This window comes from Puccinia triticina, chromosome 2A (assembly GCF_026914185.1).
Source record: "Puccinia triticina chromosome 2A, complete sequence".
Classification (NCBI taxonomy): Eukaryota; Fungi; Basidiomycota; class Pucciniomycetes; order Pucciniales; family Pucciniaceae; genus Puccinia; species Puccinia triticina.
The window spans coordinates 5284672-5297319 of NC_070559.1; the positions used below are offsets into that span (position 1 = coordinate 5284672).

At 46.3% G+C, this 12648-nt stretch overlaps 3 protein-coding genes across 3 annotated transcripts; 2 read left to right on the forward strand and 1 right to left on the reverse strand.

Annotated features, from left to right (window-relative positions):
- Positions 1-75: 75 nt before the first annotated feature.
- PtA15_2A578 (uncharacterized protein) lies at positions 76-4212 on the forward strand (the record flags this gene model as incomplete). Its single annotated transcript, XM_053166611.1, has 19 exons — positions 76-129; positions 233-467; positions 587-695; positions 780-987; positions 1057-1161; positions 1242-1263; positions 1349-1446; positions 1530-1567; positions 1644-1664; positions 1745-1786; positions 1871-1926; positions 1999-2091; positions 2166-2418; positions 2504-2726; positions 2799-3259; positions 3359-3438; positions 3517-3733; positions 3815-3981; positions 4088-4212. The coding sequence occupies 19 exons, from the start codon at positions 76-78 to the stop codon at positions 4210-4212; spliced, it is 2607 nt and encodes an 868-aa protein (XP_053017816.1).
- Positions 4213-4556: 344 nt separating this feature from the next.
- PtA15_2A579 (uncharacterized protein) lies at positions 4557-9278 on the reverse strand (the record flags this gene model as incomplete). Its single annotated transcript, XM_053166612.1, has 18 exons — positions 4557-4710; positions 4807-5111; positions 5200-5251; positions 5323-5446; positions 5522-5639; positions 5711-5924; positions 6012-6040; positions 6122-7076; positions 7147-7390; positions 7453-7510; positions 7590-7722; positions 7791-7914; positions 7986-8058; positions 8130-8223; positions 8295-8463; positions 8536-8608; positions 8908-9017; positions 9134-9278. 18 exons carry the CDS (start codon positions 9276-9278, stop codon positions 4557-4559), a joined length of 3174 nt encoding a protein of 1057 aa, XP_053017817.1.
- Positions 9279-9974: 696 nt separating this feature from the next.
- On the forward strand, positions 9975-12395 carry PtA15_2A580 (uncharacterized protein; the record flags this gene model as incomplete). The annotated part of the gene is made up of 4 exons (XM_053166614.1): positions 9975-10868; positions 10934-11005; positions 12217-12293; positions 12380-12395. The coding sequence occupies 4 exons, from the start codon at positions 9975-9977 to the stop codon at positions 12393-12395; spliced, it is 1059 nt and encodes a 352-aa protein (XP_053017818.1).
- Between the last annotated feature and the right edge of the window lie 253 nt (positions 12396-12648).

Here is a 12648-nt window from a genome sequence, read left to right on the forward strand (position 1 = left end):
CCTGGGAATCCCTCACTGTCGTTTGACCCGTTTGCACTAGGGTGGGCCTGGAATATTGGATGCACCTACGAATCGATGGATCTGGGATCACTCAGTCCTGAGCTACGATCCAAGTTAAAGGAAGTCCAGGTGAGCTAGTATGGTCGGAACATGTAACCAGTCTCAGAGCTCTCGGGCGTAGATTGGGTGAGCTGGGTGCCGACCGTCAGGGTGCATATTTTTCTACGAGCAGACCATCGCAAGTCGAGCCACCCGGCAAGAGACTCAAGGAGACTATGAGCAGGCATTCTCCCTCTACGTGGATTCGGTGCAGAAATATCTCTTTTTGATACGAGCCCTCCAGGATGGTCCCTTGAAAGAGCAGCTTAAAGCCATCTCCTCAAAGTTATTGAAACGAGCCGAACTAATCAAGTCGTCCCGCCCCCAATTAAGCTTAAGAGCGCCCGTTCGGGACCGAACCTCTTCAGGTTAGTTGTCCAGTTTGTGCTCTGCGAGTCTGACGCTGCTAGGATCATTGGTGATACGCGCTCGGAGAAAATGTGACACTTAATTTCTGGATCCACGGGTCAAAAAAAAACATATTCAGAGGAGCAAGATGCAGTTCTTCAAAGATCTCAAAAGATCAATGGCCTAAGCTTTCCACCCTGGCCGCCCTCCCATTCAAACCAAATGAAGGACCCTTCACATCAGTCACAGTCAGTTTGTCAACATATGGCCTCGAGGTTTCAATTGAGTTGATTGTCACAAGTCTGACTTACTCTCTTTTCGAAACGGAATAGATTGGCCTCAGTGCAACCAGCGTTGAGCCCTGTCCAGCAGCAAGCGTTTCTCGAGTGGAGATCGATCAAAGAAGCGAATCCAGATCTCCAAGTTTACAAGGCCGATGCGCTGGATCCAACAGATATCGTTCAGGATGTTGTCACTGATTGCTCCTTGATCGCCGCTTTCTCCGTTCTCATCAACCACGCCAAACAGTTCCAATCTAAAGTACGCCCATACTCAATTAGCATCCCATCCCCTCTGTGCAGATAACTCACATCAATCGTGCGACTCCAGCTTCACACTGAATGCTTGTATCCAAAGGGACCAGACGGTTCTCCGCAAGCGTCTACAGACGGGATTTATAGGGTCAAATTGTTCCTCAATGGAACCAAGAGAGAGGTGAGTTGACGAATCCCCCACCAAAAGATAAACAACATTAGGCAGAATACTTACAGTACCTTTTTTTCTCATGTTCCTAGATCTGTGAGATTTTTGGACTTCGTTAATCTTTGGCGCATGTGCCTAATAAAACGTGGCATGATTTCTTTCTCCCAAAATGATCCAACACGAAATTCGGCACATTTAGTGGTAGATGATAAAATCCCAATTGGCACCTCCGGAACGAGTATGTGTGCTAAATCGCGTCAAGGCCTCTACTTCTGGCCATCTCTGGTGGAAAAAGCAGTACGTAATGGTTCTACGCGAAAGTTCCACAGAATCCAATCAGGGTGAAGGATTTATTTTGTATTTAATTCGTTCTGGGGTAGTACATGAAGGTGATGGGTGGATATGATTTTGTTGGATCGTGAGTCCCATTAGACTGCATGCTTTCTGGGGGGGCTCTCACATCCTAGTTGATCCGATCGTATCGCATATTCCAGAAACTCGAGTGTTGACTTGCAGTAAGCCCTTACTACTGTTTCCAAGATCGATCACGCGACTTTCCATACTAATTGAAATATCATCATATCTCATCATCAAGTGCGTTGACGGGCTGGATACCAGAAACGATTTTACTGACCAGGTATGTAAAGCAGCCTTTCTTGCATTTTGCTATTCATCTTATCACATGATTGTAATTTAAGCGCTAATTATGCTATCTTTCCAGCCAAGAGTACCGAAGTGAACGCTCTTGGAATCGCGTCTACTCCGGCTTTTCCCAAGGTAAACTCAGACCCAACGGGCTTTCTACATTTTCGCTAATGCTAAGCAAGCCGTATCTGTTCATACAAACAGGCCACTGCCTAGTCAGTGTAGGTACCAACGGGAATAACCTGGATGCCTTGGAGAATGTGGGACTGGTGCCGTTTCATGATTATGCAGTTATCGGTAAGTTGTTTTCACTCGCTTCATTGGGTTGGTTCCCCCGGGTTGATCCCACCAGGAATGTGCTTTTCGCCTAGACATCCGGCAGGACACCAAGGGAAATCGGTTGGTCACTTTGTATAATGCCTGGAACGTTGTTGAGCCGCAACCAGCACCCTCGACTCAGTGGACGACTCAGTTAGAAAACGCCTTGCCTAAAATCCCAATAAGTCGCCGACCTGAACGAGTGGGAACGTTTACTATATCTTGGGAATCACTGCAGATGTACTTCGAGACAGTGTATCTTAACTGGGACCCTAGTCCATTCAAGTTTCAACGCATGGTCCATTTGTCTGAGTTGATGTTTCTGAGAAACGGTTTGCAAGCTTTACGGGGCAGCTTGTGTTGATGCTTCTCTCGACTTGATTGATTTTAGCTTCCACCATCCGCTTCCAGCCTTTGAAGTCAAATTCGATCATGGGCCCGCCCTTGAATCCGATCCTGAAGTTTGGATCCTTCTCACTCGTCATCTTGACAGTCAAGTTACAGACAACAAGAGCTATATGTCCTTACAAGTCTTTTTGGACGATCAGGAAAATACTTCTCGGGCTCAGAAAAACTATGATTCGTTGGACCATGGTCTTCCCCCATTGACGGCGGTAAATATGTACTGTTCCACTGCCAGAGTAACACAATAAACCATCGTAGCGAGCTAACATGAAGGCCCGCAGACTCCTCTTTCGAATTCCACTCATCTTCTAGCTAGGTTTTCGTTGCCTAATAGACGAGCGACGTATTTGATCAACTTTTCATTTCACGACGACCGGGAAACTAGAACTCAAGCCGACAATTCAAACGTTGTGTCCAAACCGGTAGCATTAACATTGCAAATATTTTCTCCAGTGTCAATTAGTCTATCCGACTCGACTCCAGTCCCGTTACCATTTTCAAAAGAGCTCGAGGGACAGTGGACACCAAAGACCTCAGGCGGAAATCACGCGCTCGCGACGTATTCCATTAACCCGATGTGGAGGATTACCATCGAGGAGAGATCCAGCTCGGAGCGGAATGAGTCAGGAAAAGGCAAGTTCAGGGCAAGCTTAACCACGATTGATGCCAGCGGGAGTCTAGACACGAGGAAACCCCTGAACGTCAAACTCATTCGATCTAGTGGCGATGGTCGAGTATATGAGTTAAGCACAAGGGTTAAATTTTGTGCTGCCTTGGCTCTTTTGCAATTGTTTCTCTAACATGAAGAATTATTGTTGCTCGATCCTAATGTTTTGAACAGGGTCGAGCGACGTGATGTATTAGCGGACTCTGGAAGCTATACTCTTGGTCGAGCGCAGTTACGCGTCAATCAACTTCTACGTAAGTTTGCGAACAATGGCCCAATAAATCTACGAAGATAAAATATGTTGATGATCATCGTTTCTTCTATCATTATAGCGGGAAAATATACAATTGTGCCTTCAACTTACCAAGCTGGAGTGATTGGATTATTCAAACTTCAATTGGAATGCGACTTGCCTCTAACTAGAGTAGAGTCTATCCCTTCAGAAGGAGCTGGCATGTACAAGCGTGTAGGGTGTTTGAGTTGGGAAGAGGAGAAGCGAAGGGCCAGCTTCTGGCGTCTCACTGGCGGCAAAGGCTTGGTAAAAACCAAGTAAATATACTTTTCTTTCATCATACCTTGGGAGGGGCAAGCTGAATCGCGAACACAATGTTTGTTGGGAGGAATGATTAGAATCAAGCTTCAAGCTACACATCAGCCGGGCGCCTATCCGATCAAGTTGACTTTGATTCAGCACGAATCTAGTCAAGACGAAGGGAAAGTAATTAGTCCGGGGATCTTTACAAATGCGCTCAGTGGAGCAGCCATCGGACCTCTCCAGCTATCTTTCTCCCAGAATTGTCAGTCAAGAAATTTTTCCTCCGTTCCTATTTATTGCCGTAGTCGCCGAAGCTAGCTGTATTAAATGGCGATTTTCAATCATTTATTCGCATATCATCCACTCAGTTGAATATACTATCTTGGTCGAAGCGTTGGGCGACTCCTGTGCCACAAAGGGAGAGGGCTACGTTTTGACAGTCTACGCTGACCAATCCTTGAGCTTGGATAGAATAGCAAAGGAAACAAGGTGAACATTGAAAGCTATCCTGAAGAATCGAGGTCAAGGACTTGGTTGGACGACTTGGTGATATCTCCGCGTGGTTTTTTCTGCTTCTCGTGTCATTTGCTGCATCCGATTGTCCATTTGTCTTACAACCAAACAAGTTTTGCATTGTACAGATTGTTTTTGTGGAAAGCTTCTATTCTGATAGTTGTACATTTTTCCAATTACAATCAACATCCATCCATTTACAATATGATCAGCGAGCTGCAGCCTCTACTTACAAACTGGCGATTTCTTGCAAGAGACTTCTACATCCTTGAAGCTTATCACACAAATCAAACATGTGCAGTGGTTGTATCTTATTCTAAAACGCTAAACAAAAAGATTGAGCCTGGAAGAGTTGTAAGGTGGGTGATGGGTGTCGATAGACCCGATTCCGCCCTCAAGGATTTTGTCCACCACCAATTCCAAGCCACTGATCTCGGCTCCATCTTCATCGAGCGCCCATAAGGTAAGAGCAAAATGGCTGTAAAGAAGATCACTCGTGTGATTAGTGTGGCAATCTGATAGGACAAGAATGGCAAGTGAAAAAGCAGCCAGAAGCTTTATGTTTTGGCTTAACTTGTCGCCTTGATAATTCAAGATGCCTTGGTGGACTGGGAACCTCGTTTGGGGACCCAGATGAGAGGCAAATTTCCCCATGTGCCAACCGTTGACCCAAAACTCGACTCGATACCGACCTCGGTCATATTGTGGTTGCTGAAATTGAAAACTGACGATCACGTCGTATCCTGGCTCCAAGTCTAATTGGAGAGTGGTGCGATAAAACCCAATCCCAGCAGTCGTCAGACCATGGCTCATAGGTGAGAGGGCTGTCCATTGAGACTCATCCGGCTCATCGTAGTCTGGCAGATGCCATCCTGCTCGCTATTATGAAAGAACGCAGGCACACAATCATCTCAGACCATAACACTTCGAAGGATAGTTTGACATGTTATCTGGCGGGGGCACTCACAATACCATAGAAGCCATTTTCATTGTAAATCCCTCGATCTGGATCCGGCAGCCTAATGATGTAAACAGGTCATTTCTTGAGAAAAAGTACGTACCCTAGAGTTTTGAATGGTTGCCGACTTACTTGTAGAATCCACCTAGATGACCTTGCACTTTCCAGGAAATCTCTTCAAAGATATCCTCAGCACCTGGTCCTTCGAGTTTATAGCCCAAGATCCCTCTGGGATGCTTGACAGTATCCGAAAAGCCTGAGAGGAGATCCAAATCATGAGCAAGCGCCGTGTTTCAGCTTCCAAAAGAACATACAAGTAAAACTTGCTAACCGTCCTCAGTTTGGTCCATCCCCATAGAATCTTGCACGACTGTGATAACGTTAGATCCACATTTGTTAACCGAGCCTCCAGGAAAATAAAATGTGCTCATGTGTGTTTTAGAGTAAAACTAGGGACAGGGAATCGAAGATCAGTTCATCTGTTACCTGGTTCAATAGAACATTAGACCGGATGACGTACCTTGGGATCGGATTTGGAAGTCGAGTTAGGAACGCTTCCGAGAAATACATCGTTCAACCAAAGTGAGGCAGCAAAAAAATCACCACCTGCAATGGTTAAATTAATTCCCATCGGAGACTCCATCTGGGCACTCAAGTGGACTTGACTCTGGTCATGAAACAATGATCGACACTTGTGAAGAAAATGACCCCGCCAAATTGTGGCACCATTGCAGCTTTCGTGCGGAAGAAGCACCCAACGGTTTTTCTTTTATGTTAGAGCAGAGTCAAACTTCATGGTGATGTGCCTGGCCACTACTCACAATCCATAATCACAGGCATAGAGGTAATACTGTATTCAAATTGATGCTTATCAGCAGGGACGAGTTTGTTTTGAGTGATGGAATTCTGAGTGTGTAAATTTCAATCTAACCTTTCCATAAAGCTTTTTGTAGTGATTGTTGCTTTCCTCGATAGTAGCCTCAGTCCATTTTACATCCGAAAACTTGCTCTCGATCTCAGGAAGACTATCCCGATAGCTCCAGTTGAGTGTTCGAAAATCTATTCGACTGCCCACTTGACTAAGTTGGCTATTGGGTTTATTTCCCATAAAGCTTTTAAACGAGTTTGGGTGGTATACAAAGCTCAAGAAATTGGACTCTGGAGCTCTGGAAAGATTCCGAATCTTCTTCCCGTTCCACTCTACCCCTTCAATAATCAAGCCGCCAACATATATAATTACTTCTTTCTTCAAACCCTCTTCAAAGTCTCCCCAGATGCACAAAACGTTCTTGTTGGGGTTTTCGGTCGTTCCAATTGTCGCGTTCCGGACAAGCCAAGGACCCCAGATGAGAACACTAGTTGATGGGCTAGACGAATCGGGTTGGACAAGAATTGGATTCCAAACTTCGCCAGCCATCCGTTTGCTGGTCATCAGGACGACTGAATTCTGAGAGCCTAGGGCAAATATGGCACCTTGGTCACGAATGCGCCAGCGGATCTCCCTGTAACCATGTGAGCTGTCCTTTGTAGAAATTTGGAAGCTCGGGGGCTGGCTAGCTTTGGGGAAGCTCCTCATCCAGTAGTCATTTTCTAAGCTGGGAAATTTGAGCGAACTGACCTCCGCTTCAGCTATGTTCTGTGATATTCGCTCATCACCGCTCGAAAACATATAGATGACTTCATGACCGCCTATACGCGCCGAGAGCAAAACACTCGATGTAGTGTAAAGCAATTTGATTGGGCGTGGGTCGTGGGGGTTCTCGCTTCCAGCGGATGTCTTATAGTCGGTGACCAATAGCCTTGACTCTCGAGGCGATAGAGTAATCTGAGGAAGTTGCTTCAGTCCAACAGAAGTCAGAACATTCAACCTGAACTTCGTTGGTCCGCTAGATAAATGAGATCGTTCAGCAACGCTCCGTAGACATATGACTAAGCTGAAATAATGGGATAACACACGTTGAAGTAGAATTTAGCGCCCTGACAATGTAAAATCCTGCCCCAGATGTCGGATTCCTGAGCTCAGTGACAAATGCGCGACAGCTACTTTCGCCCTCGAAATAATTTGGATCATGCTTGCTATCGCCGACTACTTCTGTCTCATAAAATTCCTTGGAAGATCTGAGGAAAAAGCTTTGGCGCTTCAACTCTGTATATTTCTCGTTCCATGTTCTGTCTTCGGATATTGCCGCACCGTAATCATCTGAATCCCTGCGAAGGTTAGTATCATGAGATTCAGTGGATAAAATAAGTTACATGACAAACAGCTGGTATAGGTTCCTGGGAAAGCTAGCTGTCCCCAGTTAGTTCCACCGTAAATCATCTGTATTCAGGGACAGATGATGATTAGACTGAAGATATTGAAATGTAAAAAATGAAGAATTATGAGTCCTATTTCTCACATAGTAATTTATCATTTTGATGTTGGCAGCCAAGTTATTTAAGTAAAAGACCGACTCAAACTCGGGCCCTGTCAGTTTTCGACAATTTTCATATCCTGATGCACCCCACGGATCATAAGCCCCTGCTTGGAACCTGCATTGACCTGTGTGAGATTTGCTTGAAGAAATTGTATCCAAAGAAGCCGCATAAACAAGACGTACTCGGGGATAAAGAGGGGCGACTGCAGGCCTAAAGAATCTTGGTAGTTCCTATATGTCTCGACGACAGGCTTCCATCGGGTAGGTTGGGAGCAATCAAACGATTGAGGATATGAATCGAAGCCGTCTACCAACCAATGTGTCATGCACATCAGAAAAAACAATAGCCAACAATTTGAGTTTGCTAAATAGTCTGACATATGTCCACAGCTCCCATCCCGGTGGCGTAGTTTTTGTCCATGCCCGCATCATTCACAGTTAAAGGGACTACCTATTCAACAACTCAATCGGATCAGCAAAAGATCACGCCAATCAGGTTGATTTAAAAAACGGGTGACGTACAATTCCCTTGTCTACCAGTGCATCTGCCAAATCCTGCATGTATTGATCCTTTCCGGGAGGCTGGCCCTGGGATGAATGTGCGTCGGTTAAATATCTAGGAATTCTTGATCAGTTCAAATGACCTGAGAGAGTTAAGATTGCAAAGAAACTTATGAATTAGCGAACTCGTTTTCGACCTGGACGCCAATGATAGTACCATTTGGCAAGCCAACTTGATTGGGCACAATGCGATCAATCATTTCTTCCCAATATTGCCTCCAGGATTTATCAAAATCGGTGGCGTTTGTGCGAAGGGGGCAAGAAAGAGTGGTGACCCATCCAGGTATCCCGCCGGCTAAATGACCCTCCCATCATAGATGATCAACTTGAAGCACCCTCGTTGATAACGAAGCAAATTGCAACGTACCTGTTGTTTCGGCTGGGATGAAGCATTGGTTGTTAGCGTTGACATGAACGTTTGCATGAGCGTTGAGTGTGACCTATAATTCACCATTAATGTATGGCCCGGGACGGACTATGACGAAGAGGCCAGCACTTCGAGCAGCGTCAAAAAGAGGTTGAAGAGACTTAAAGCCACTCCAGTCGGTGGTTCCGTTCAAAGGATTGACCAGTCCCCTGATAGGTTCAGGTCAACGGTCACTGAGTGCTTACAGGCAAGTTTTGCCGTGGAATCAGAGTAATCCAACTCACCAGTGCACTGCGAAAACGAAATGATCGGTCCAAATTAGAAGTAAATTAACATGAAGCACAGCGATAATTGGCCCTTATGAAAGTTTACCCTCAAAAACTTGCCATAAATCGATACTGTATTGAGCCCCGCAGCGGCGAACTTCTGAAGGATATCGGTCCACTGAGACACGACTGGCAACCTCCAAGTATGAAATTCACCTGGCAAGGACATTGCATAAAACACTTCAGTTTGAAGAAGCTTTCCGATGGCTCCGATGGCTTTCAGGATAAGACGAATGGCACAAAACAGGTTGATGTGTCAAGTGGGAACTAACCAGATTGGATAAAGATGCGCTCTCCACCGACCAAGATCGAATGTCGATCCCAACTGACGACCGATTGACTTTGTGAGATACCCTCAGACACAGTTGCCGCACATTTAAGGAACCCGAGCGTGAGTAGAGAGAATCGCAGCTTCATCTGAGGACCACTCTGATATGACTTGCTCCTGTTCTTGTCGTTGATCGGCGAAGGCTCTGAAGTCGGATTCCGACCTGGTCACGCGACTGCGGCTCCCAGCCGAGACGCGAGGAGTCAGTGGCACCACTCCAGTCTCCAGACCACTTCCCTCCCGAGTCTCCAGATCTACCCACACAGTGGTCGTATGTATAATGAGTTTTTTTTTAAAAAAACTTTGCATCGATTTTTTTGTTGCACAAAATTTCAAAACTTCTCTGCCTTTTTTGGCTTTGGCACTGTATGTGCTGCCAAAAGCCGCTCTCCTCCAAGATGGCTTGGACTTCAATTGCTTGCAGGCTTGAATTAAGCAGGCGCATCACAAGAAGAAATGTCCCAAGAAGTTGCCAAAAGGATTAGAATGCCTGGGACCCTTTTCAATACATTCTAATTTCTGGGGGAAGATTCCCTACAGAATGCGCAGAGAGCTTTTTCTGCTCGCGTCAACGCGAATTGTAAATGCTCCTTCCAACACTAGGACAGTTCATCAAGAGTTCAGCTTCAACGTTCTGGAGGCTATAAAACAGGTTGGGTTGCGTCGCGAGTCCACCCCATCGCCTGCACCTCCACGTCTGAAAACAGCTCAATCCAAAACACCGCTTTCTCTTCCCCCTTACACAGTTCTCGTCAGTGACACCCAATCTAACGAACCTAAATAAAATGAACCGAAACTATAATCCTACCGACTCAGAACGTGCTGAAGATCAACTCCGACAATGCCCTGGCGGCGACCGTCCTGTCGAAGAACCTGTTGCGCCTCAGCCTTCCCCCGTGACGGAAGCCGAAGTAAACTCAGAGCGCGACGAAGAGACTGCCGCTCCGGACAACCCTCCGCCTCCTCATGCTGAGCTTGAGGAGGATGGCCATTGGATAGAATTGCCTGCAGAGCTTGATGCTCACTTTGAGGCCCTCTTTGCGCGGCTTCAAGACGGCCCTGTAGCTCTCGAAGTCGACGCTGATGGAGTCGCCAGAGTGCACACAGATGACATGGATCCAGCAGTTGCCGAAGAGGCTTTGGCCTTTGTCCGCCAACTTGAAGTACTACCGGAGTCCACCAATTCCCAGCCTACCGAAGATGACCGCACACGCGCCTGGGAACAGGCGATGGAGACCCTCACACCTGAGCATCAAATTCTCTTCCAAAATTTTGCACATGATGCCGTCAGGATACTCGAGCATTTGAGTGTAGATCCCAACCGGACCGTATTGACAGCGGATGAGAACGACGCCATAAACAATAACTTGGTGGAACTCCGCCGGGCCACCGAGACGTTGCCCCTTGAAACCCAAGACCGTATCTACGAGTTTTTCGCTGGTGCAGACCAGGAAATCCAGCGGCTAATTAGAGAGGGTGCCCAGATCACCATCGCAAGACAACAGGCAGACTGCTTACTCGATCGCCTGGTCAACACAAACCTGCCATCTTTAGTAGCAGAGGCTCGCCATGACAGCCCCCCCAAGTGCACAATATGCTTGGAGGAATACGTCGAAGGAGATGCTGTGGTGGTGCTACCCTGCCATCCTTCGCACCACTTCCACCGGGCCTGCATCCATGTGTGGCATTCTGCTTTTGCTCATCTTTTGCACTGCGCGGCTGACTTACATTTTGCTTCCTGCAGGAATGGTTGCAAGCCCTGATCCCCGAGCCCAGCACCTGCCCAAATTGCAGAGCCGATATACTATTCCGCATGGTACCCTTGCCTAATCCTCAGTAAGTACTGTTACGCATTATATCCTTGCCTACCCTTCAGCAACTACGCGGTGAGCAGTTGTCCTCTTGTTTTCAGATCATAAATAAACATATGTAGTTAAACTACACATGTGAACCAGGCTGTATATTTATACACCTCATGACGTGAAATACATATTACCAAATCCTCTCAATATCTTCTTGCCTCCAAATAGGCGGGTATAGGTGCCAAAGCCGAGTGGGAGACCTAGGCGCTACAAGCTGCTGATTTTTGGCCGTCAAGTGGTGTACTCGAGTTAACAGAATTCTTCAAGATGAAGATGTTTTCCCAATGTTATGGGGGGCCAACAGTGGAAGGAGTAATAATCTACATCATGAGGGTGCCAGACTCATTAGTTTTGGACAATTTCAATTCTGTCCCAACCACATCTCGAGTGGCAAGCTGAGTCCTGCGGCCCTTGTTGGCCAAACTTCTCAACAAAAATGCGGTGGCGCCTCAACAGATTCTATTAATCAGGCAATTGCTGATTGCACCACAATGTTGGACACCGGGTTTTCAAGACCTGTCGTCTAATGGTACTCGAAGCAATTTACCACTTTTTCGGGCATGAAAGTTCTGAGCGTGCCCCATTTTTTTTCTTCTCCTTTTCATCTTTCCGTGAATCTGAAATTTTACCGGCTAACAAGCTTAAAACAAACTCAATGCCAGCCTCGTGCGATGACGTTGCTCCCCCGCCCAGCCTACAATTATGGTGTTCAAAGTTGGTTTGCATAATTTTATGCGTGCATAAATCATAAAATCATAAAATCTTTTTTGCAGGGGATGTGACTGTCTGATTATGTAAAACAAAATTTCCTCACCAAAGTATTTTTATGATTTTATGATTTATGCATGCATAAACTCTGCAGACCAACTTTGAACACCATAAATGTGTTTAGCATCAGTCGCACTCTTCAAAGGTTTCGGGCTGACTCGTGGTGTTGCGATAATCTGCAACTTATTCCTCACATGACCGTCCCACGCCCAATTAACCGCTACACGATTGTCAATGGCACTCTCAGCAATCACATTTTTCCGCCGAGAACTACAGGGGCGTTTCCTCGGTGATCCATCGGTAGCAGTCGCGAGTTTCAACTCTAAGCTGGAGTTATTCACCGTCGGCCTCCTGGAGACAACTGACACTTACCCCTGCTCTCTTGCGGAAAAATCAGACCGAAATCGGTTACGAGCAGACTCAGACTGAGAAACGCAAAAGTGGTCACGTATTGCATACCTCGCTCAGCGACTCGTGAGTCTATTTGCTTATAAAATGGCCCCACCTTCCTGTTGGCTCATTGCCATTGGGCATTTTCCCCCTCGGTATTTTTTTCAAAGGATTGCTCTCCACTGAACGCTCTCTTGCCAACCTTGAATTTTTGATTTTCAATCTCATATCGTCTTGCACCAACAAGTTCATCCTGAAAGTCTTTCAAAATCTGGACCTCTCCCGATGCAGCAGCTCATATTACTTTCTTTACTTCTCTGTGCAACTGCCCTTAGCGTATTGGGCAATGATCCAAAGTTCACTGAAGTAGAATTCAAGTGCAACATTCCCGGAGACTCGCATGTAGATGCATGGTGTGGCACAAAGGATGTTTCTAGAA